The 26,370-nt window shown below is 43.0% G+C and overlaps 1 protein-coding gene across 1 annotated transcript in view; it reads right to left on the minus strand.

Annotated features, from left to right (window-relative positions):
* CRTAC1 (cartilage acidic protein 1) overlaps positions 1 to 26,370 on the minus strand; it is a 150,176-nt gene that overhangs the window by 107,166 nt on the left and 16,640 nt on the right. Inside the window, exon 2 of the mRNA XM_025397505.1 lies at positions 23,638 to 23,831. Coding sequence (XP_025253290.1) covers positions 23,638 to 23,831 — 194 coding nt within the window. The remainder of the gene's footprint in view (positions 1 to 23,637; positions 23,832 to 26,370) is intronic.

Below are 26,370 nucleotides of genomic sequence, written 5' to 3' on the forward strand. Positions count from 1 at the left end.
TGGGCACTCAATGAAGGGCAGCCCTTCCTTCATGAGATGCCAATGTTATCCAGAGCAGTGCTTTCCAACGTTAAGATGTCATGGTACAGTGAACTTTCAAAAACAAACTTGAGAGCACTCATGTAGGATTGCCAGTGTTTTATTTTGCCAACTGAGAACAATATAAAAAACAAAGCAAAACCCCCATCATCTATGATATAACCTTAAAGATACTTTTGAACACCAGAAAAACAAGAATTATAAAATCTCAGAATTGAAAAATTAGTCCTTTAAATAATTTTAGTGTTATGAAAATATTATTAGTACATTATTCTTATTTAGTTAATTTTGCTACAAAGTGACAACAATTTCATTCAGACTGGCCCTGCCCTGCTTTGGGAACCAGGAGCAGGAAGGAAAAGTCTGGGCCTTGGTGCTAAATAGGCCACAGTCACCTCCCGACTCTGCCCCTTACTAACTGGGTTACCTTCAGCGAGAGATCTGCCCTCCTGCTCTCACTTTTCTCTTTTATAAATCAGAAACAGTAGCACCTCCATCATAAATGAGATTATGTGTAAAGGGCAAAGCACAGAGTTGGTACACTGTAGGTGCTCATTAAATACTAATGCCAGAGTGTCCTGACGTTTGAGAGAGGGCTGGGTCACTTCCAGATTCTGAGACTCTCAGTATATTAAGAAATGAAGGAGTGCCAAAACAGAGTTGCCAAAATCATTCACATCATTTAAAAATATCACGAGAAAAAATATTTGAAACACATGCACACACAAATACAATGGTTGTATATACAGCCTTATGAATCTCACATTTGAGAGAGCAAGGCTGGAGCCCAGTAGCCCCTTCATCCCCAGAGACAGGCCCTGGTTGGCTCCTTTATAAGCCATGGCTCTCATGGATGACACACTCTGAGACACTGACTTTACTCATCTGTTTTCCTTTGTTCTTTTCCCAACTGGGGTTCATGTGGAACATTTCTCTAGGCCTCCCTTCCTTTAGTTCATAATTCTGAGCATGCAAATTTTCTTGGAAATCTAGCTGGTGTCTTCTTTGCATCACTGGATCTCAATAGGTTTCAAAAGGACTAAAATTGAGGTTTAGAAGGAAAGATAAATGGGTGCTGCGGTGGATGATTTAACCAGGGGATTCCAGGCAACCAAGGAAGGGAAAGGGGTCCGTGCTGGAGAAGGCAGGCCAACAGCAGGCTGCAGGATTTTCCCTGTGAGCAGCGTTCATGTGCACGAGTGTGCATCATCTACATGCACTTACTTTCCTACAGAAATTCAAATGTCCTGTTTCTTTGTTTATTGCTGTCTCTCCTAATGGAATGTCAGCTCCATAACAGCAGGGACCATGTACCTCTTGGCCATCCCTGTGTCTCTAGTGCTAAATACACATAGGTGCTCAATAAGTGTTTGCTGAACGAGTGACTATGTCATGATGATGTGTCTGCTCAGCACTCTTCCTTCTTGGATCTAGGAACAGACCCCCTTTGCATTTGAAGATCAATCCTACCCCCTTTCCCAACCACACAATTTCCCTGAAACACAGGGATGGGCATGTGGTTACCCAGAATTCTTTTCTTGTAATTGGAACTTTCTCTCTGGTGGTCAGGCTGGGAAGATATGTGCCAGGATTGACAGCAGTTTTGGTGCTAGACTTATAGAGAAAGATGCTCTGAAATAACTAAGTGGACAGGCCAAGGCACAGACATGGGGATGAGAGGCAGGGACACAGAGAACAATCCTGGCCACATTTGGTCTCTGGCTCCTGTCTGTCCTGACAGCCCCTGCTGTCCCTTTGCTGCTTTCTCAAGACTCAGTTAATCTGGTCTTAACTTTGAGTTCTGTGTGTGCCCCAGTATGCCTCCTCTAGATCCTCCTTTTTTTTGGGGTGGGGAGGGGTGGGTAGCAAACAGTTTCTTCTATTGCAGTCAAAAGAGTTCTGATGAATCCAGTTCATTAAAGATGAAGATTACCCAAAAAGTAGCACTCAGATATTTGCGGATGGGTAAGACTCTGAAAGATCTCATGGGTACACACAAGGTGGGACAGTGAGAAATGATGATGGTGGCTGGGCGTGGTGGCTCATGCCTGTAATCCCAGCACTTTGGGAGGCCAAGGCAGGCAGATCACTTGAGGTCAGGATTTTGAGACCAGCCTGGCCAACAGGGGGACTCTGTCTCTACGAAAAATATAAAAATTAGCTGGGTGTGGCAGCAAGCGTCTGTAGTCCCAACGACTCAGGAGGCTGAGGAAGGAGAATCGCTCTAACCTGGGAGGCAGAGGTTGCAGTGAGCCGAGATTGCGCCATTGCACTCCAGCCTGGGTGACAGAGAGAAGCTCTGTCTCTAAAACAAACAAACAAACAAACAAACAAACAAACAAAAAAAAAAGAAATTATGATGGTGGTGCTGGCTAATACCTGAGTACTGTCTACATGTCAGACATAGGACCAAGCATTTTGTGTGCATTATTTTAACTACTGTGAGCGTCAGTTTCATGTGTCAATTTGAGTAGACCACAGGTGCCCAGATTAAACATTGTTTCTGGTGCTTCTGAGAAGGTATTTCCAGAGGAGATCAGTGTTTCAATCTGCAGACTCAGTAAAGTAGATTGCCCTCTCCCATGTGAAGGAGCATCATGCAATCTGTTGAGGGCCTGAGTAGAAAAACATGCAGAGGAAGGAGGAATTTGCCCCTCACCCCCTGCCTCACTGCAGAGCTGGGGCATCCCTTCTCATCTTCTCCTGCCCTGGAACTGGGATTTACATCATTGGCTCCCCTGGTTCTCAGGCCTTCAGACTCAGACTGAATCACACTCCAGGCTTTTCTGAGCCTTTTGCTTGCAGACGGCAGATCATGGGACTTCTCAGCCTCCATAATCATATGCCAATTCCTCATAATAAATAAATCAATCTCTCTCTCCACACCCAATGCACACACAGTGTCATACGTAATAATAACTAAGATACATTCTGAGAGATGTGTTGTTAGGTGATTTTGTCTTTATGCAAACATCATAGCTTGTACTTACACAAACCTAGTCTTGCCTACTACACAAACTGCCTACTACACACCTAGGCTAGATGGTATAGCCTATTGATCCTAGGCTACAAACCTGCACAGCATATTGCTGTACTCAATACTGCAGGCAATTATCACACAATGGTAAGTATTTGTGTATCTAAATATAAAAAAGGCACAATAAAGACACAATTTTATTATCTTATGGGATCACCATTGTACATGTGGTTCACCTTTGGCCAAAATGTTGTTATGCGTTGCATGCTATAACTCCTATTCGTTCTTTTCTCTTATTGGAGAGCTTTAATACCACCACTACCATAGTGCTATGAAGTAGGCTCTTAGCTATTATTGTCTCTACTTTATAGAGAAAACCAAAACTCAGAGAGGCTGGGTAACTCATTTTAAGGTCCCACAGCTAGGAAGAGAAGGAGCTAGAGTTTAACCACAGATTTGTGTAACCACAGATTGCGTGAGCACATAATTTCTCTCCTACATCTTGTACACAGTTCTTCTCTCTGTTCTTTTCTCACTCCTCTGTTCTCTCATTCTTTCTCCATATCTTGTCTGAAATCTCTCATTCTCTCTTCTTTCAATGACCCTTCTCCAGCTCCTTTTAATCCCATTTTTACGACAGTACATAGCATATATTTTAAGACTAGGTTTTGAACTCTTTTCAGGTGTGAAGATACCTTTTAATGTTAAAGAATCTCCATATAATGGTAGCTGTACTAGCATCTATTGATAAAATGCCCACACAAAGATGGATCCTCAGATGCTGTGTAATAACTCTGTGACCTCTAGGTTGGCATTCCCTACTTTAAAATATATGGGAGAATCCAGATAATCATCCCTCTTACTCCTACCTGCTTGGCTTGTTGCAATATAGAAAAGGCTTATAAATGCTACTATAGAGCTCATTTTTGCTCACCCTGTGCCTTAAGGCTACCAATTTCTTCTGAAATGTGGTTTTTTTGTCCTTCCTTTAATATGTTTAATTATTTAAGAAGGCATGAACTGTGATACTTACATTTTATATATCACCTCTTGATTATCCAGGGGCTGATTAATTCATGGATTGCCCAAGTCGAGTCCTTCTCCTTTCTAACCCCATTTTGTTTTATCATTCCATTTCCTATTAGCGTCTTTTAGCAAGCACGGACAGTGGGGATGAGAAATGATTCTGGTTACAAATTATGAATTCTGATAAAAGATTTCGTTGGAGGAAGTTGAAGTTATTTCCCAAAGTAAGAATTTCTTTAATCCATCAGGCATATTGACTCTCTTTCTGAGCTCTGTGAAGGCAGGTGTTGCTCTCATTCACTACTAACCTCCAGGGCTCAGCAAGGTGCCTTGCACATGGTAGGTTAATAAAAGAATGAGTGGAATGAACGAATAAGAGCTGACGAATATAATAGGGAAAATAAACTTTCTCCTAGGTGAGACATTGATTTATAGGAAACTAAGTAAAATACAAGATAACTTATTTTACGTTGCATGTCTGCAGACAACACAGTATTCAACAATGTTTAAAGGACTGCTTTAAAAATTACCAACAAAAGATATATAGTTCTAATTAAAAACCAAAAAATATGGCTGGTCATGATGGCTTATGCCTGTAATCCCAGCACTTTGGGAGACTGAGGTGGGAAGATAGCTTGAGGCCAGGGGTTTGAGACCAACCTTGGCAACATGTGAGAACCCATCTCTACCAAAACAAAAAATTATCTCGGTGTTGTGGCATGCACTCCCAGCTCAGGAGGCTGAGGTGGGAGGATTGCTTGAGCCCAGGAGTTTGAGATGAGCAGCCTGGGCAACATAGTGATACCCTGTCTCTAGAAATAATTCAAAAACAAAACTGAGCCAGGTGTGGTGGCACACACCTGTAGTGTCAGCTACTTGGGATAGTGAGGAGAAAGAATCACTTAAGCCCAGGAATCAGAGGCTGAAGCGAACTATGAATGCACCACTGCACTCCAGCCTGGGTGACAGAGGAGAACCCTGTCTTTAAAAAATAATAAATAAATAAATAAATAAATAAATAAGTAAAATAAAAACAAAAAAAGTTACGCAGTGTCATTTTATGCCCTTGATAAAAAGAGGGATAGAGAGACACATTTCTAAGACAAGGATTGGTCCAGGCAAACTCCTCCTGTTATATTAGGCATTAAAGAAACATATTGAGACTCAACACACTAACTATTGAGCACTTAGTATGTGTCAGGTGCTGTGCTAAGCAATTTACATGACTTATCTCATTTGTCTTCACCACAACAGTAGGAAGTACTATTATTTGACAGGCATCAGCAAGTTACCAGTGTTCTCTGAAAATTTCTTTAACTCTCCAGCTTTTTGAACCAAGAATGAGTCTTGGTTGTCTTCTTTTTACTTCCTGGTTTTTAAATTAAAGATTTATTTTCCTATGAAATGTTAGGCATGTTTGAAAGATTGATTTAGATTTGAGATATACCCTTGGAAACTTTGAGATATCTGTTATTTCACTATCTCTTGCTTTTTGACATTAATACATTGTCTAGAAAAAACTTTTATAATGAGACTTACCATACTTTTTAAAATCTTCCTAAGCAAAATGTTTTGCATGTGGGGATGCAGACAGGGAAGAAGGCCAGGCAGCATCTCTGAGCCTGTTCCATGGCTCTGGTGCTGTCCAGGAATCAGGTGCTGAAATGGCTTAACCAAAGCCTTGTCAGGCCAGCCGGATGGAGCAATAGCTGATGGAGTGCTGCCTCGACTATAGCCTGGTGCAGCTGCTTCCCAGAATAGGGAAGCAACTTTAAAAGATCCTGATGGAACTAGAATTACAGCCCATCTTATTTGGAGGGGGTTGAGGGAAATAGCTAGCTATCTCCCTCCTACTCCTTCCATACTTTGCTTTAGCTTGGAAGGAAGGATATGGACAACAGGTTACTGATGGAAAAATGTATGTTCAAAAAGTAAGCCTAATTATGGAAAACCGTATGGAAGTTCCTCAAAAAATTAAAAATAGAACTACCATATGATCCAGCAATCCCACTACTGGGTATATATCCAAAGGAAATGAAATCAGTATGTTGAAGAGGTATCTGCATTCCCATGTTCATTGCAACATTATTCACAACAGCTCAGATAAGGAATCAACCTAAGTGTGAATCAATGGATGAACAGATAAAGAAAATGTGATAATACATAATAAAGTATTATTTGGCCTTAAAGAAGAAGAAAATCCTGTCATTTGTGACAACATGGGTGAACCTGGAAGACATTATGCTAAGTGAAATAAGCCAGGCACAGAAAAACACATACCACATAATCTCACCTACATGTAGAATCTAAAAAAGTTGAGCTCATGGAAGTGGAGAGTGGAATGATGGTTATCAGGGGCTAGGAGTGAGGAAGGGAGATATTGGTTAAAGGATACAAAAATTTCAGTTAGATGGGAAGAATGAGTTCAACAGATCTATTGTATAACATGGTGACTATAGTTAATAACAATGTATTGTATTCTCAAAAATCACTAAGAGAGTAGATTTTAAATGTTCTCATCACAAAAAAGTGAGGTAATGCGTATCTTAATTAGCTCGATTTAGACATTCCACAGTGTATACATATTTTATAACATGATTTGTACATGATAAATATATACAACTTTTATCTGCCAATTAAAACAAAAGCCAGGTTGACATTAGTACAACTGGTTACTGGCGCATTTTGAGAATTTCACTGCCTCTCCTGTCTTGGTGTTAGATGGGAACGGAGAAGAACCAGGACTGGAGGCTCAATGATACTGTCAGTCCCTTGGGACTATTCAGCAAACAAAAAATTATTGCAGTTTAATGAAAGGGAAATTAACGTAAGGACCTTGGTTTTAAAAAAGATCAAACCCATAGAGAAGTTTTTCATCATAGAAAAGTTCCACAGAGGGGAAAACCTTATGATTACAACCTCATATGAAATGCAGTGTTTATAAGAAGCTAGAATATTCACTGGGGACATGAACTTGATGAGTGTGCTGAAGATGGAATGAGTGTCTTTGCTGTAGCACATATGACATTCTGCTCTGTTATTTCCATATGTGCCTTATCTCTCTTATGACTAAGATAGCTTGAAGGAGGGGATCATATTCTTGTATCTTCCAAAGCACTGAGCACACGACTATGCACATGGTAGGTAGGCTTGTAGAATTTGCTTATTGAATTGATTGATGTTGCTCTCAAGACGAAGGTCCTTAAATCAGTCACTTCTGAGTATAGCTAATATTTATTATTTTCATTAATCCTCTTATCTAAAATCCTCCAACCACCCATAAGACCCCTGCCTGTTTCATCTGAACACTATGTGACAGGCACTATAGGTGCACGGATGAAAAAGATAAAGTTCCTGCCTTTAGAAGTCTGCAATCTAATGTGAGAGGAGAAATTTTAAAAAGAATTGTCCATCAAAATGTGTATGTAGAATTTTTACTTTTCTTTTTGATACAGAGTTTTGCTCTTGTCCCCCAGGCTGGAGTGCAATGGTGCCATCTTGGCTCACTGCAACCTCCACCTCCTGGGTTCAAGCAATTTTCCTGCCTCAGCCTCCCAAGTAGATGGGATTACAGGCATGCACCACCATGCCTGGCTAACTTTTGTATTTTTAGTAGACATGGGGTTTCACCGTGTTGGCCAGGCTGGTCTTGAACTCCTAACCTCAAGTGATCTGCCCACCTAGGCCTCCCAAATTGCTAGGATTATAGGCGTGAGCCACCGTGCCTGGCCTAGAATGTTTACTATTTAATTACATAACATTGGGATATATTTTTGGTTTGAGTTTTATTTTAAATCTGATTCAGATAGCAAAAACTCCTTCACAAACCTAGGTTAACATGGATCACAGATTGCCAACTGTTTTTATGTATTCTTAAGAATTTTCCCAAAGCATCTCCTTTGGGGTTAGGGATGGTTACTCTCTGGTTTGCAACTCAGCACCAGATAGGGTGCTCACTCTGGTCTACAAAGGGGCGTCTCTTGTCTGACTTAAAAGCCATAAGTTTTGGTATAAGATAAGGAAAGTAACTGTAGAGAAAAGGAGGGAGAGGACATACTAGAGGCATATGCCAGGGTGTTCCCAGAACTATAGGAGAGCTTCAGGGGATGCATAGATCTGTGGACCTCAGGGACAGGCCCCCGGGATTCTCTCCTTTTTTCTCTGGATGTCATCGGCATTCTCTCAGGTTCCTCCATGAGATGAGGGACAGAACAGGTGGTAGTTGTGATATACCTTTTCAACTCATGATTCAACAGCAAAGGGAGAACTTTCCTTCAAGATAGAAAATTTCAGATCAAGATACTGATTAGATACTGGACTAATCCCTAGTGGCCAAAGGGCTGCTTTGAGTGGCAGTCCCACAGGATCTTGTGATTGGAACAGTTCTCCCGAGGAGGAGTATTCTTCTCAGAAGGAATCAAGGTCCTGTGGAGGCCCAAGGAGCAGATCTGGCCACCTTATCCTGTGTGAGGAGCTCTGGAATGCATTGCTGCTCCCAAGCAGGGAGAATCTCCTTCCACTGCCCACTCACGGACAGCATACAGAATGACTGCAACAGCTGGGCACATCAAAGGATACTGTGTAGTTGTCCATGACCTCATATGGCTATAGGCATTTTATAAACAACATGAGAAGATGGCTGCTGAGGGGGAAGGAATCTTCTGATGTGCACAGTTCATGTTTCTTTGCTTGGCATAGCCAAACACCAGTGGATGGTATCATCTGTGCTGTAAACAGATTCTGATCTTGAACTCGCATGCTCTTCTAGAGAGGCACAGTCCAAGGACCACTGTCTGGCCTGGCTTTTCTTGAGTACATGGGGCTTCCTGCACATGCTTCTCTCCTCCAAAACACACACACATACACACACACACACACACACCCACACACCTCCTCATCTGTCTTATACTCAAGTCTTTCATGCTATAGAGCTCTTTGTATTTTGCAAGAAGTGAGTTCAAGCATCTCTGAAAAGCTAAGGGGAAGGACCTTTTAAATTCTACTTCCTTTAGTTACACAAACCCTCCAATGTCTTCTTGGTGACAGAAAGAACACAAGCTTTGGATTTCCTAAGTCTATTTTTCTGTTTCCAATGATATGCAGACCTCTGAAGGACCCTACCACTACAGAACAAGTAGATCCCCAATGAACTATATTTTTAGTGTATTACTGGGTTCACAAACTTGAGGAAAATCTCCAAGAACCATCCCATCCCACAGAAAAGTGAGAGCCGAAATTAGACCTGGCAGCAATGAATGGTAAATACATTGAAATGAAGGACTCTGAGCATCATAAAGAATATTACTAATCCTTGAATTGGTGGCAAGATAGGGTTACAGAATCCTACATTAAGCCAGGACCCTTGGAGAGAGCTAGGGTATTCTCAGGTCAGTAGGACCCCTTGGCCCTCAGTAGAGGTGGATACAAATCCTCTCTGGTAAAAAGTGTTTTCAGGCCAGGCACGGTGGCTCACGTCTGTAATCTCAGGATTTTGGGGGGCTGAGGTGGGTGGATCATGAGGTCAGGAGATCGAGACCATCCTAGCTAACATGGTGAAACTCTGTCTCTACTAAAAATACAAAAATTAGCCAGGCATGATGGCATGTTCCTGTAGTCCCAGCTATTTGGGATGCTGAGGCAGGAGAATTGCTTGAATCCGGGAGGTGGAGGTTGCAGTGAGCCGAGATCGTGCCACTGCACTCCAGCCTGGGCAACAGAGTAAGACTCTGTCTCAAAAAAAAAAAAAAAAAAAAAAAAAGTGTTTTCAATTTAGGCCCACAGAACTCCTACATTTTAAGATCAAGCAAATATAATAAGGAAGTAAGCCACCAGAAGTTAGTGGTAATGAAAACAACTAAGAACACATTTAACACCCAAGTACTGCAGATATTAGAACTGTCAAATACAGATTATAACTATGCATGCAATGTTTAAAGAATGAAATGATGAACTCACAAAAGTGAATAAGCAGTAAGACATTTTCAGAAATTATCAGGGAGATTTGAAAAAAAACATAAAACTCCTAAAAATAAAAAACAGTTTTGAAATGAAAACTCAGCAGTTTAGATACAATTGAAGAAATAATTAGTGAACTGGAAGATGTAACTGGGAAATTATCCAGAATGCAGCAGCACAGAGAGACAGAAGATGAAATAATGTGAGAACAGTTAAGAGACTTGGAGGCTACAATGAGAAAATCTCACATTGTCTGAGTAGAGTCCCAAAAGGAGAGAGTAGAGAGAATGGAGTAACGACTTTTGCTTTTTTTTGAGACAGGGTCTTGCTCTGCCACAGTAGGCTGGAGTGCAGTGGCGTGATCTCGGCTCAATGCCACCTCGATTTCCCAGGTTCAAGAGATCTTCCCACATAAGTCTCCTGAAAAGCTGGGACTACAGGTGCACACCACTACACCAGCTAATTTATCTTGTATTTTTAGTAGAGATGAGGTTTCTCCATGTTGCGCAGTCTGGTTTCAAACTCCTGGGCTGAACTGATCTGCTTGTCTCCATCTCCCAAACTGCTGGGATTACAGGCCTGAGCCACTGTTCCTGGCCAAGGAAAGACTTAAAAAGATGATGGCTGAGAAATACTCAGAATGATGACAGACATGACTCCTCCAATTTGGGAAGCACAGACCAGGTTTTTTTTTTTTTTTTTTTTTTTAAAAAAGAGATCCATATACATGATAGTAAAACTGCCAAACTGAATGATGAAAGAGAGAGACAAGAGATAGATCTACAAAGGAATGGCATTAGTAATAATGGGCATCAGAAAAGAAACAATGGCAACCATTACACCATGGAATAATAGCCATCAACTTGAAATTGTGAATACAGAAAAAGGTTCTTTCAAGAATGAAGATACAGTAAAGATATTTTTAGATTAAACAAAAACTGAGTTTATTAGGATGGGGCATTCAGCAAAGTAACATCTTTGGAATTAAAATGATCCCAGAAGGTCTTTCTGAGACGCAAGAAGGAAAAATGAGCAAATAAAATGGTAAAAAAAAAAAAGGTAAAATCATTGTCTTTATACAATAACAACAACAACAACTATTATTATTAATTATTATTATTATAACTGGCAGGGCTAACAAAGGGCAAAGACTAAAATACTACACAAATGCCAAGAGTAGGGGTTCAGAGTTAACATATCCTGAAGTCCTTATATTGTTATAGAAGGGGGTTAAGATAATTTCAGAGTTTGTTAAGTTAAAATGTATATAAAGTTTCAAAGTAAACCTCTAAAAAACCAAAAGTAGAGGTATAAATCCCAAATAAATAGGGGCAAAAAAAAAAAAAAAAAAAAAAGGGATTTAGAAAACAAGAACCTTCTGATGATGGCAGCGACAGGCCATCTGGAGTGGCCACTGCCATCACGCCGGCTGCAGCAGGGAGGTGCAGCTGCAGACCCAGGCCTCCCACTCCAGGAAGAAGGCAGAAGCCCCGCCATCCTGAGCACAGCTGCGGCTGTCCAAACCCCAGTTGCAGACCTAGGCATCCCTGTGCTCTTGGGGGCCTGGGAAGTCTCCCTTGCCCTCACAGACTCAGAAGTGTCTGCCCCTGAGACCTGGCTTCTCCTTGCTGTTGGCATCTGCTCCAATCTCAGAGCAAAGTTAGGGCAAGCCTGGGCACTGTTGTGGCCCAGCCAGGTGTGCACAGGCTCAGGGCAGTGCTGACATGCCAGCCCCCTGCTGCCTCTTCCCCCTCTGGACTTTGGGTGCCAATAAGCATAGAAGGGAAGCCAAAGGGGTGCTGAGGGCAGCTCAGCGCTGGCCTGCAAATGCCCCTTGGCACCTACAACTTGCATGCCATGAACGGCAGCAGGAGGCAGACAGGTTTCTGAGAAGAAGAGGGCAGGTCCACAGTTAGTCCCTACCTTCAGGCCAGGGAGGGCCTGATGGCTGGGTTTGGGCTGCCAGCACCATGGACAGGAGTGGGAACTTATGGTGCCTTTTCTTGGCCCACCTATGGCTGTTCATGGACCAACTGGTGTGCACTTTCTCCTCTCTGAGGCCCATAAAAGCCCTAGGCTCAGCCAGAGCTGGGCATACGTCAGGATGACCAGCTGCAGAGAGGAGCTACCCACTCCAGGGCCCCCTCACTGCTGAAAGCTGCAGAGATGACTGATGCCTGCCTGCAGAGAGAAACCACCCACTCTAGGGCCTCTTCTCTGCTGAGAGCTGCACAGATGATGGAATGACCAGCTGCAGAGAGGAGCTACCCTCTCTGCTAGGAGCTGAACAGTCGACAGGACACCCTGGCTACAGAAAGGAGTTGCCCCATGGGAGACTGAGCTGTTCTATCACTCAGTGAAGCTCCTCTTAGTCTGGCTCACCATTCACTTGTCTGACTACCTCATTCTTCCTGGTCACAGGACGAGAACTTGGGACCTGCAGAATGGCAAGGCTGAAAGAGCAGTAACGCAAAGAAGGCTGAAACATGCCCCTTGTTTTCTATGTTGTGGGAAGAGAGAAGGAGAGAAGAGCTGTGACCCTTCAGGGAGCTCAGACCTAGGATCTCCTCGAGCCAGGGCTGTGACTCCCTCTTTGAGACCCTGCAGTTCCTGGCATCTCCAAGCTTCTAGGTGCCACCATGTTCCCCAGTGCCAGACAGAGAAGCTACCTGCACCCGGTCCAGCTGCAGCCTTGCAGAGAGCAGGCACCCATGCCAGTACCTGGAGTTACCCCCCCTGTGGTAACAGCCAGCGTGTCTGACTGCACAGTGGCTGGGCCCTGCACTGGCTCACACACCCCTTGCCAGTCCACGTCTGACTTGTAGTCTCCCTTGGAGGTGTGGGATCCAGGCTGGTGGTGTGAGCTGAGCGCAGCCTGCCATGGCGAGTGGGCGGAACAAGCCCATCAGGCCCAAGCAAGACTTGGCCAAAGGCGCCACCAGCCACAGGGGTCTGGCTAGAAGAGTGACACCCTAGAGATCCTGAAACGCTGCCACCTTCAATAAAAAAGACTTTCAACCAATCAAATTTTTAAAAAGCAAGAAAGGAAGAGAAAATCATTGAAAACACGGAAATTGAGAAAACAAAATAACAGAAACAAGTTTAAACATATTGATGTTCTGATTATATGGAAGTGGACTAAACTAATTGGCAAAGGGACGTAGACATGGTCAAACATTTGGAGAAACTTAAGCTATACATAGGCTGCATACCAGAAACACACATAAAACATAAGGACTTTGAAAAGTTCAAAGTTAAAGTATGGTAAAGATAAACCTGGCAAATACTAACCAAAAAAAAGCTGGAATAGATATCATGTTATCAGACCAAATGTGTATTTAGGGATGGATGAGATCACTTCTTGACAATGGGTCCATTCACCAGGAAAATACAATTGGTAAAGTTGCACCTAACAAATTAGCCTCTACATGTATAAAACAAAAATTGACAGAATTACTGAGAGAAATGAACCGCCATGGTAGGATATTACAAAGCAAGCCCCTCAGTTATTAATAGGCCAAGCAGAAAAAAATGTAGTAAAGATTGTCATTTGAATAACACGATTAACAAGCTTAATTTAATGGGCATAAATAGAATATTATTCTACTTTTTACCATCTCTGCGAACGCAAGCAGGTCTCTGGACCTCAGGTTCCTCATCTGCAAAGCAGGGACGACACTATTTACAGTGTTTTCGTCAAATCTAAAGTGTCATTGGCAATAAGACTTACCATGATATTACATATCTCTAGGCAAAGAAGAACTCTGCCAGTAAACGCAGGCTGCCAATTCTAAGTCCCATCTCAATTTTAGAGATATTAAAATGTAAAAAAAAAAAATTGTGACTTAGGATCAATTAAATGCTGCATCTCATATGAACTGCTTGATGGTTAAAATGAGATATCAGTAAAATACCAGACACGTGCTTTTCCTGCTGTCTATGCCTCCGTAACTGTAGGCTGCAAGCAGGTGAAGGTAAACTAGGGAAGAGCATGGTACAAATCTGAAGTGGGAATGTTTGTTTTTAGCTTCTGCACATCCTTTTGTGTTCTAGATACCCGCACCTCAAAAATAAACTCAAAAGTTTCCTTAGAGGGAAAATTAAGTCAGAATCACAGCAAAATGATAAGACCACCTGCTCACCAGGTCAGTAGGACTGGAGAAGAGAAGGGATGTGTGAAGTAAAACACAGGATGGGGAGGCTGGCGTCAGATCCGCCCCCTAGAGCAGCAGTGATGCTGAGTGGGAGCCGTGTATATTCCAAAGAGCAGAGCAAGAATGAGGAAGGCCCGGGGTGCAAGGCCGGGGAGGGTCAACCTCAGCTCTCTCCTGCCCTAGGCCTGGGCCTCTGTAGCCTGCAGTGGGGCCCATGGGACTAAGAAGGTCCTTCAGCCAGCCCACCGCTTAAAAAAATGGGGAGAAGAGAGACTTCAAGGAAAGTGATTGGAGACACGGCATACGTCTACTTTCTAAATGGATGAAAAATTCAGACTACTAAATGTAGCTTTGCCGTTTTCAGCAGAGGCATTTTTAGCGTTTTAATTATATCACTATTTTTGAATGGCTTTTTATATAAATACTCTTCACTACTTTGTGAAAATCAGGTTTTTTTGTTAAAAGCCTTTTTAAAAAATAAATTTAAAAACAAACGAACAAAAACAAATAAGCCTAAAACTCTCTTTGACCTAGAGAGGCCTCTGTCCCCTTGGTAAACAGATCTACAGGCTACCTGTCCTTCCACGGCCATCGAAATGCCACCTCCAGACCTCTGTGATTCCCAGCTGGAAGTGCTCTTGGCCCCTCTGACCTCCAGGAATGCTTGCATCTCTCTGGTGGCACTGGTCACTTATGACCTCACCCAATTTCGGTGTGTTTATCCCACCAAAGACAGTGAGATCTTTAAAAGCTCTGAATTCCCTCTCTCCACCTCCAGCCACTCATAGCACTAGGTGTCAAACAGTGAGTTGCCGAGTGAATTAATTCGGATAGTCACCGAGGAACAAAGTATGCTTTTAGGAATTCTTTACAAAACTCACATGGTTTTTTCTTTTCTTTTCTTTCTTTCTTTTTTTTTTTTTTTGAGATGGACTCTTGCTCTGTCACCCAGGCTGGAGTGCAGTGGCACAATCTCGGCTCACTGCAACCTCCGCCTCCTGGGTTCACGCCATTCTCCTGCCTCAGGCTCCAGAGTAGCTGGGACTATAGGTGCCTGCCACCACGCCCGGCTAATTTTTTGTATTCTTTAGTAGAGACGGGGTTTCAATGTGTTAGCCAGGATGGCCTCGACCTTCTGACCTCGTAATCCGCCCGCCTCGGCCTCCTAAAGTGCTGGGATTACAGGCGTGAGCCACCGCGACCGGCCTTCTTTTTTTTGTTTGTTTGTTTTGAGACAGAATCTCTCTCTGTCGCCCAGGCTGGAGTGCGGAGGCACAATCTCGGCTCACTGCAAGCTCGGCCTCCCGGGTTCATGCCATTCCCCTGCCTCAGCTTCCAGAGTAGCTGAGACTACAGGCGCCCGTCACCACACCCGGCCAATTTGTTTTTTTGTATTTTTTGTATTTTTAGGAGAGATGGGGTTTTACCATGTTAGCCAAGATGGTCTCGATCTCCTGACCTTGTGATCCACCTGCCTTGGCCTCCCAAAGTGCTGGGATTACGGGTGTGAGCCACCGCGCCCGGCCCAAAACTCACATGTCTCTGTGACAGGGATTGACATTGATTAAAACGAATACATTTGTTGGTAGCATATTTTGTTTATTGTTGTGAAATTATACAATAGCACAGTTAAAATTCTCTGAAGTAATGGCCATCACCTCTCTGAAAAATGACACCAAGCATTCAACCTTTTATCTTGTGTTTTAGTTTTCTATGGCTGCTTTGAAAAATTACAATGAACTTAATGGCTTACAACAATACACACGGGTTATCTTACAGTTCTGTACATTAGAAGTCCAGCATTGGTCCTGCTGGGCTAAAATCAAGATTGGCAGGGCTGCGTTTTCTTCTGGAGGCTCGAGGGATAAATCTGTTTCCTTGCCTTTTCCAACTTCTGGAGGCCGCCCACATTCCTCGGCTCTTGGCCTCTCCCTCCATCTTCAAAGCCAGAATAGTGGGTTGAATCCTTTTCACACAGAATCACTCTGACTTCCCCTTCTGCCTCTCTTTTCCCCACTTTTAAAGACCTTTGATTACATTGGGCCTACTCAGATAATCCAGAATATTCTCCCCATTCCAAGGTCTTTAACTTAATCACTTCTGTGAAGTCCACTTTGCCAGGTAAGATAACATATTGGTGGGTTCTGGGGATTAGGATGTGGTATTTTGGGGAGGCCATTATTCTGTCTACCACACCAACTGGCTCAGTTGCTCTGTGTGTGTGTGTGTGTGTGTGTGTGTCTGTGTGTGTCTGTGTGTGCGTCTGGGGTAATTACATAGGGGCCTCAGACCTTTGAGCTGATCAGGAGAGTATGTAATTTGGGGTGAGGGGGTGGAAGTGGAATTCTGCCCATTGCTCCTGGCTGCCCAGGACTGGGGAGGAGGTATGGATGCGGCAATGAGACAGCTCTGGCAAACCTGCCAGGCACTGCTGAGTAACCTTTTTTAGAAAAGTTTTAAGAATGGGCTAAAAAAAGCCCTGGCTCCTGCTCCAATTCATATGTATTAGCATTTAATTAGTATTTAATTTAATTGGTATTTATTAGTGTTCAGAATCAGGGGCAGTCCATCCAAAACCACAGCAGAAGAGCTGGCACACTGCAATCGTTCTTCCATGATACCAACAACAATGAAATCTCAGGGTTAAGGGTGACCCATTTAAGAAATATATTTTTGCAGAAGAGGCTTTCGAGTAGGCCCTTTCAGCAGTTTGAATCAGAAAGTACTGAAGTTCCTCAATCCAGTTTTAACAGCAGCAGCTTCCTTTGCAGATGTAGAAGAGGCGCTCTTTTCCTTCTTGGGATTGTTAAATCTATGTTGACAAAGTTAGGACCCTGGAACATATTTGGCTGTACACACAGTAGGTGCTTGAACAGCTGTTGAGCTGAATAATCCAAAGCCTTTTATTTCTAGGCTATGAGTAAATACAAAAGGATTAGATTGGAAGCAATTTGGTGATATCTAATAAAATTTAAAATGAACATATCCCTGACCCTGCGGTTCTACTTCTTGGTATCCATCCTAAAGAAATATTTGCTTATGTGTGTAAGGATGTACATGCAGTGTGGTGGAATTTGCAATGGTCACAGATCAGAAACAGCTTAAACATCACTTGAGGAATGGCAAAATGAATACAGTACATCCATACTAAGCAACTTTTAAAAAAGCTACATCTATATGTTTGAACATATTATACAGTGAAAAAAAGCAAGTTTTGGAACAATATGTATCAGTGTGATTTCTCCATAAATTATGTATTTTATAATATATATACACAGTAGAAATGTACACAACATAGACTCTTTCTCCCTATGTCTCTGTCTGTCTCTCACACACTCTCTCCATATACATGACATAGAAATTTCTGGAAGCATAAACAGCAGACCGAAAAAGTTGTTATTCTGGGAGGGGGCTGGGATGGTCTTGAAGGAGTGTGGATTGGTAAAAATGGATTTTTACCTTCACCTAGGTTGTGTGATTTTTTTTGCAACAAAATGTGCTTAAGTGTAATTAAAAGTAATACATATATATATATATATATATTTTTTTTTTTTCTTTTTTTTGGAGATGGATTTTGCTCTTGTCATCCAGGCTGAGGTGCAAAGGCATGATCTCGGTTCACTGCAATCTCTGCCTCCCAAGTTCAAGCAATTCTCCTGCCTCAGGCTCCCAAGTAGATGGGATTATAGGCACATGCCACCACGTCTGGCTAATTCTTGTATTTTTAGTAGAGACGGAGTTTCACCATGTTGGCCAGGCTGGTGTCGAACTCCTGACCTCAGGTGATCTGCCTGCCTCAGCCTCCCAAAGTGGTGGGATTACAGGCGTGAGCCACTGTGCCTGGCCAAAAGTAAAATATATTTTAAGTAAAAAAAAAGAAACAGAATGAAATAATTTAACACTTTAAGATAATATCAAAACTGATTATCAAATCTATTAAAATGTTATACAAAACAACAATTAAGACTGAAAGTTCAAAAATATTTGTACTGATTTTGTTAAAAGCATATGTGAATGTGTGCATATATGTATATATTTTAATATGTATCTAATTATATTTATATACATACTACATCTACCTATTATTTACCATATCTATCTATAAATACTATATATATCTATATACTACATGTATGTATACATACTTATAATAAAATGCATAAACGCTGCTTTGGCTAAATCATGGATAAATGTGTCTTTTTAAAAATCATTGTTCTTATTATTTATAATGGCAAATTTATCTCCTATATGATTGTGATTAATTTGGTAATTGAATACAATTTGCCTTTTAAATAATTCAATTAACTTTAGTAAATTAAAAAGTTTCCTGACATAGTTGCAAAATTAAGAAAAACCTAAAACACTGCTTTACAGTATGTAGCATCCCTTTAAATGAAACCCTTCCAAATGTGAAGACTGTGTTACGGTTTTATCAAATGAATAATTTTTGGGTAGAAAAATGGATCTAAATCATGATTTAAACTTTACAACCACTACAATCTTTCCATTTGAGCAAACTCCTGTTGGAAACTGAGATGGTAGGGGTGTTATCTCAGACCTCTGGGGATATCCCAGGAAACAAAAGCTGCTCTAAAGGAATTGTACAAGATTGACACCAACAGGAATTCCTTTCTAGACTCTGTGAGACTGTAGATTGGGTGTTTAGTTCCACTGAGAAAAGGAGAAGCCACTGGGCTTTCTATTTACTGGAAAACTAGTACTGAAGATCCTCAATGGTCTGTGCGTGCGTGGAAGTTGCCAGAGATGATCAAATCTTCCCCTCACCCCGCAGGGAGCAGACTGCAATCATACACCTGCCGGTTAACAGATAAGCCCTCCATATGCGGAGGCACTCGCCCAGATGCGCAGAGGATCCGAGCCGGCCCAGGCCCTCCCCCATCCCCGCAGAACAAAGGGCAGTCATTTCCTGCTCCTCCCAGAGTCACAGACATGCACACGCCTTCCATCACAATTAACTCAAGAATCTGAAACACAACACAAACCGACCCGCAACACGCTCAAAATCAATGCTGTCAATACCCAGAACGAGGACACCGAAAAAGCAACACAAAACAAACCTATTCAAAGAGTAAATACTCAAAGCAACAGGGCTCCAGTCAGACATACTACAAGGTCAACACATTCAAGACAAGTTCAAGTACGGAGTGCTTTATAAACAGAAGAGCTGGCTGTTCTACCAGGGGTGGCAAAAGTAAATGCTTTCAGGGGCCAGGTAGTGGAAAGGTCTATAAGGTAATAGAGGGTGAACCTGTTATGAACTGGACCGTAGGTACCCCTGATAAAGGCTACAAATGCAATATTTCAAAATTTCAACTCCTGCTACATGATTCTTACACAGAGAGGTGACAATCAGACAGATAATAAAACAGAATTAAATATAGGTTTAGGGTGGATGAAATCTAAGGGTCAAAATCAGAAATGTTGCCAAAAAGTCCACATGGGATGAAAGGCAGGGCAGTGATCCTAGCTTTCATTGTTTGAAAAGATAGTGATCATTTGGTTTATATCTTCAAAGGCAATAACAAAACAAAAGCTAAAAGAAATAGCTTATTAAGCTCTAATATGAGGGATTCAGATTAGTCAAATTGGTTCTTGACATAAGTAACTATCGAGCTGGATTACAATAGGATTGCCACATTCCCTCAGATGGCTCAAAGTAAATGGAGCCTCTGAATACTGTATGTGTGGCCTTATTGTAAGGCAAGGGGTGGACCAAATGACCTCCCAAGATCCTGATTTAAATATGTCTGTATAGTCCATTTTTGGTTATCCAGCCCCAAAAAGGAGACAGTGACAAATCATCCTAAGCTGAAGATAATAAAAAGTTATATTTGCCTTTGGAATGTATTTTGGTACTCAAATTAGAATGTGTCTTTCTGATGCTCTGAGAATTCACAATGCTTCACAACAGCCCCAAAGAAAGCCTGACCTGGAGCTGGGAGACTGCCCAATTTTGCCATCCTGTCTTCTGTGTAACTCTTGTTCTTTGCTGGGGGTGAGCAATAAATATCATCTTTCAGAATAACATCCAGCAGCCCAAGCTTTCTCAGACAGAGGCTGCCTGGCTCAACCCTGCCCTAGAAGAGACAGGGCTCTCTCTAAATGGCTGATTCCACATCAAGACCCAGGACGGTCTAGTTCTTGTTTCCAGAGGATGACTCCAAAGTCCTACAGGACCCATATAAACAGCAAGCTACACAAGGTTGAGACTTCTAAACCTTGCTGTCAGTGCAAATGATGGTCTAGCTTCACTGCCACAGAGTACACAAAGGCACATTTATTGAAAGAGAACATGAAAAAGACTTCATTGAAGAGGAAGATGAAATGAATGTCCAACACTTGGAAAGAAAGAAACTGAAGGCTCAGGAGGTGCAGGAGCAATCCCCTGCACATCAAAGGACTGGCGGGATAAAGACCTGCACACAGAGCCCACATTTACACACAGGCTCAGGGAATTGACCTCAGCGAGTGGGCCCATGGGGGCACATATCACTCCGTTTGACCTGGAAAGGACAGGCAAACTGAAAATCCTGCTACCAAACAGCTCTGCTTCTTCCCAAATAGACCCAGGCCAGCACCAGCCCTGGGGCCAAGACCTTCTCTGCTAGTTCTGTTCTTCGCAGCTGAAAGATGAATCATAAGGAGAGCAATGCAACCTGTGCCTACTATTTCAGCATGCCTTTGAGAGAGATGCTGTGGAAAGGGGAAAACGATAGCAAAAATAATGAAGTATGCTGTAAGAGGCTCTTTGCATCCTCCTTTAGGGGGTGTGCTCGGCCCTTCGCACCCTTTCTTTCCTTCCATCTGGAACCATGGGAAAAGAGTGCAACAGAGCAGGGGGGACCCAATGGGTCTCCTGCAACAGCCAGGGGAGAAGGAGGGAAAGCCAGACCATAAGAAGCAGCGTTGGCTGCTCAGTGTAGGGGCAGGGGCTGGGAGAGGGGTGCAAGGTACTGAAATCAGAGACAGCTTCCCAGTGGAGACAGGGAGAGGCTTTCCATGCTCTGGGATCTGGCTAGCTCCTTCCAGATGTCCAGGTCTCAGAAGGAGAAGAAAATAGGGTGAAGACACTTTCTGTTCATATCTCAGGTCTTACTTTTTTCCATATTAACTTGTGGGAATACAAGAGTATACCATCTTCCAAGATGAAAGGAGGGCATAATAGTTGCAACTTGGGGGGCGAGGAGGAGGAGAGAAGGACAGTTGCCCTGCTTTTCTCTGTCCTTTTTCAGTCCCCAGGGTCTATCAGGGGAGGCCAGGGTCGCCAAGTAGGAGGCAGGGCAACCATCCAAACAGAACGTCTCAGAGATGCATCAAAGTCCTCTAACCAGAGATTCTGGCAGAGTGGCACATGGCTCTGGGAGTCAGGTTGGGCATGGACTTAGTGAGGAGGGTGTCTCCCTGATTCAGAGAGCAACTGGACAGTCACAGAACTGGACACAGGCAAGGCTGATTGACTGCAAATCTGCTCAGGTCACCCAAGGTAAAAAGAGTCATTGCAATGATTCCATTTCTCCTTTTCTGTCATATTCAGCTCTTTAGTTTTTTCCTTCTAAAAGCCCAGAATTGTCCTGTCCAATTCAAAAGTGACTATTTTTAATTAAAATAAAAGAAAATTTAAAAATTCAGTTCATTGGTCACACTAGCTACCATTTCACATACTCAGTAGCTACATGTGGCTGGTGGATTCCATACTGGACAGCATCAACACAGAACATTTACATCATCACAGAAAGTGCTTCTGGACAGCACACCAATCTAGATCTAGAAGGCCTAGAATTGAGTAACTCTACTCTTTGCAGGGTAGAAGAAATGAACAGACAAAATAAAAACTGTACTTTACAAAGAATCTTTTCTATACATCTCACCACTAACCCTCATGACTACCCTGTAGATTTCAATATGCCCATTTTATTTAGATGAGGAAAGTGGGTCTGTGTAAAGTAAATTGCATAAGGTTTATAAATACTGGGTTGGCTACGGTTAGAATTAAAACCAGGTCTTCCAATTCCAAGGTCAAAGCTTTCTACTGTTACATGCAATTGCTGCAAATAATGTTACCCGCCAGTTACTTTAGTGCTACCAAAAAAGCTTGGGCCTCCCAGAATGAGGTCGACAGGCCCCTGTAGTGTTTTTATTGATTGACTGATTTTTGAAGTGATAACGAAACTTTGTACAGTGCTGTTGGCAGCTGTAGAGTTAGTAAGCCTTGGGGTTCAGATCCCGACTCATCTACTTACTATTTACTTAGCAGAGAGCAAGCTGCTTACTGTCTCTGAACCCCACCTTCCTTTTCTCTCAATGAGGATGACAATACATTTACTTCATAGTGCTGTTGGGGATGAAATAAAATGAGGGACGTGAAATGAGATGATGCATAGTGCCTGGCACATATCAGTGCTCGATGCACAATCTTTTTTTTTTTTTTTTTTTAGACGGAGTCTTGCTCTGTGGCCCAGGCTGGAGTGCAGTGGTGCCGTCTCGGCTCACTGTAACCTCTGCCTCCTGGGTTCAAGCAATTCTTGTGCCTCAGTCACCTGAATAGCTGGGATTACAGGCGTGTGTCACCATGCCCAGCTAATTTTTGTATTTTTAGTAGAGACAGGATTTCACCATGTTGGCCAGGCTGGTCTTGAACTCCTGACCTCAAGTGATTCACTGATCTTGGCCTCCTAAAGTGTTGAGATTACAGGCGTGAGCCACTGCACCCTCAGTGCACAGTAATTGTCAATGGTGATTGGCAGAAATTTACAATGCACTGTCACATGCAATAGCCTATGAAGGCTTCAAGACAACAAGCCATTACAGTTATTCCCCTTTTTACAGAGGATATCTCTGAATCTCAGTGAGTAAGAGACTGAAGGTCATACAACTAGAACATTTACATCTTAGGGCATGAACTCAGGCTGTTTGGATTCCTAGTCTTATGCTTTTTTTGCAACCCAATGTTGGTTTTCAGGAGAGAAGGGAGCCGTGGGCACCAAGGCATGTGCAGCAGAGGTTTAGCTGTCCCTCTTAATTTCCATCTGCCCCCCTCTTTGAAATGGTTAATTAATGTTTTCTTAGTCTTACGTAAAGTGCTGTGCGAAGGCAGCTTTGAGCATCCCCTTCTACCATAATTGTCACCCTTAAGGCCTTCCTGTACAGAGATCCTACAGCCCCACTGGTAAAGAAGTAATACCTGCATAATCAAGTAGGCTTAAATATGAAGAGAAGAGAGTGCCTTAAAGCAGAGCATTCCAGTTTTCTCCCTGAAAAGCCTGTGGATCAAACACCCTTCTTCCAAACTTCCTTCCATCCTGACTCACTGCAGTAGCAAAAGGCGAGGCCACAGCATCCCAGAACCCCAGCTGAGCCCAGCAGACGACCACAGACCTACGAGAACGTATGTTGTTGCAAGTCACAGGGATTTGGAGTTGTCGCACAGCCTTATTACAGCAAAAGCTGAGGGTGGGAGGCACTTACCCCGCCACGACGATCTCAAAGTCCCCATCATGGTCCACATCAGTAACTGCCACACCATAGTTGAGCTGGGTGGGATTACTGTCATAGTCAGGGGGCAGAACTGAGTTGGTGACTGCAGTGAACATGGGTTCAGCCCGCTGGGACCCCTCAGTGATAGGCAGAAACCAGAGCAGCAGCAGGAACATCCTGGACATCTGAAACCAAAAGTGACAAACGTTACTGAAAGAACCTGTAACCAAAGCAACCCCAGAACATTAAAGTCCTGGGTAGGCCCAGAGTGCCTTTCTCTCCTATTCATGGAGAGCTTGGCAGTGCCTAGGCTGCTACTTTTCCACAAACCCTGCCCTACCCTGCCCACCCTCCTTGAAACTGCAACCTGCCTCCATCATGGCTGATCGCCCTTAGCCTGCTCTGCTTTTTCTTTTTCTATGGCACCTATCATTGTATGACGTATGGTGTAATTTACTTATTATTACACTTATTATTTATTGTGTGCCTCCCTCTGCTAGAGTGTAAGCTCCACTTGGGCAAGGATCTCTGTTTTATTCACTGATATGCAGCAAGCCAAGGGTAGTTCACATAATAGGCACTTCTTTCCTTCATTTATTTCATATTTGTGGAAGGAAGGAAATGAGGGAGGAAGGGAGGGAGGTGGGGAGGGAAAGGTATAAATACAAAGGCATTTCTCACACTCTGGGAGAAAGACTGGGAGAATGAAGAACATAACAGCTCTCAAACAATGCAGAGTTTGGGTGAGACCCTCATGAGTATCCAGACCTAGAACAATAGTAGATGCAATGAAAGGCTGTTCTTCTGTGGTACGTACTCCAGAGGTAGCCAGGGGGAATATGCGACCTGGCAGGTTCCTCAAGCCAAGATCCCTCCCTAGGGCAGCTGGCCATCACCTCCAGACCAAGAAGCAGTCAGTTAGGGAAGGTGTTCCAGCAGGATCTGGCGGGTAGCACATCATTCACTTGGAGAAATTAAACCACTGCGTGCGTGTTTCATTATAAATTAATTATGTATAATGCATTGTATAATTCATTATTATATCTCTAACATAACTCGGGGTGTTGCCAAGTAGCCTGGTGCCATGGGAGCCAGTGGCACACACCCAGGAGACAGATGAAAATGGCCAAGGAGGTGGAGGGACTCCACCTCCCTTGAGTGAAAGTAAGGGAGACACTTGGAACGCTGTAGATGGCACACCCTGAGACTCTCCCCGCAGGCCTAGAATCAGCACTCATGGAATGTTTTAAAGGCTCTGCTGGAAGGAGGCCCACAAAGGCTGCATGGGTCTAGTCCCAGCAGGCAAAGCGATACTTTCCTGCCTTCAGAAGGTAGCAGACCTATTCTAGATGGAACTTTTCCTGCTGGCTTGTCAGTGCATCTGGCAGCCAAGAGCAAGGCTGAGTGAGGCTGATGTCTTAATGAAGGGAAGAGCAAGGAAGATCTGAAGACTGTCTCCCCATATGGAGACAGATGCTCCTGCCAGCAAATGAGCTTGCTGTTCAAGGACCCAGAGACCAAAATGAAGGGCCTGGGCACTGCCTTCAGAGTCAGACGTGATTCAGGAGCCTCTTGAATGCTTTGCTGGAGAGGCTGGGGAGTGACACAGGGGCAAGGCTCCAATTGCAGGGCAAAAACTGGGAAGGAGGTTCTTGTAGTGTGTTCAAAGGGCACATGTGGGGTGTGGCACTACCAAACTGAGGTCATTCCAAATTACAGAGACGTCTGAACGAGACAGCATCTTCTGCTGGGTTTTCTAATCACTAAAGACAAATGCATCATGAATCACTAGAAGAGCTTTGCAACTTGGCAGGAACTTTGATTGGATAAAGGAAACTCATAATTGGATTAATGAGCAGCTGGGTGGGGATGGGGGAGGAAATGAGAAACTAAAGAGTATTTAATAACCAGTGTCGACATGCCGAAATGTAGCGTGGATCTGAAGGTCATTGGACTTTTCAACGGATGACCTCTATTGTAGTGAATGGCAAAGGAGTTTCAATTTGAGGGCCAAATCCAATTGATTGGCAGTGGCTGGAAAGAGTGCTGTGATCAGCTTACAACATCAGCAATGGGCATGGAAGAGAAAAGTTGCATCCGACATGTGTTTTAGAAGCTAGTTAGTTCCTCCCAGGCACCACACCTGCAATTTGGGTCATGGCCACCAGTGAGGCTGGTCCCATTGGGGTAATATGAGCCTAAAAGTTCTAATCATTAGAACCTTTCTAATGAAGGCCCTGAGAGTCAAGAACCATGATCTAGCCTCTTTAGTTTTACCTTTTCTTTTAATGAAAAGGAGAGATACGAAAGAAGTAGCTGCTCTGTGTTATCCGTTTCCAGATAAATAACTTAAAGCAAGATGAGAAAGAAATAATGCACCCACTGGCTGACCTCTATTTTGCCTGGGTGACCTTAAACAAGTCACAACCTCTTTGGGTCTCAGTTTTCTTCCCCAAAATGAAGGTTTGGAGTTCTCTAAAGGTCCTTTCTGGCTCTAAAATTCTATGATGAATTAAAGGATTTTTTTTTAGATGCAGACCTTCAGCAGTTTTTTCCCTCCTGAGTTGCTTCTATAAACTTCAGGCCAACCAATGTGATTTTCCTTTCTGAGGATATGAAACATATTTTGAACAAGACAAGCTTTTCAGCAGAGTTCTACAGTAGTTGCCTCACAAGGGCCAAGGCCAGAGAGGAGCAAGCCATCATGTGGATCCTGAACTCACC

Source organism: Theropithecus gelada, chromosome 9 (assembly GCF_003255815.1).
Source record: "Theropithecus gelada isolate Dixy chromosome 9, Tgel_1.0, whole genome shotgun sequence".
NCBI classification, from domain to species: Eukaryota; Metazoa; Chordata; class Mammalia; order Primates; family Cercopithecidae; genus Theropithecus; species Theropithecus gelada.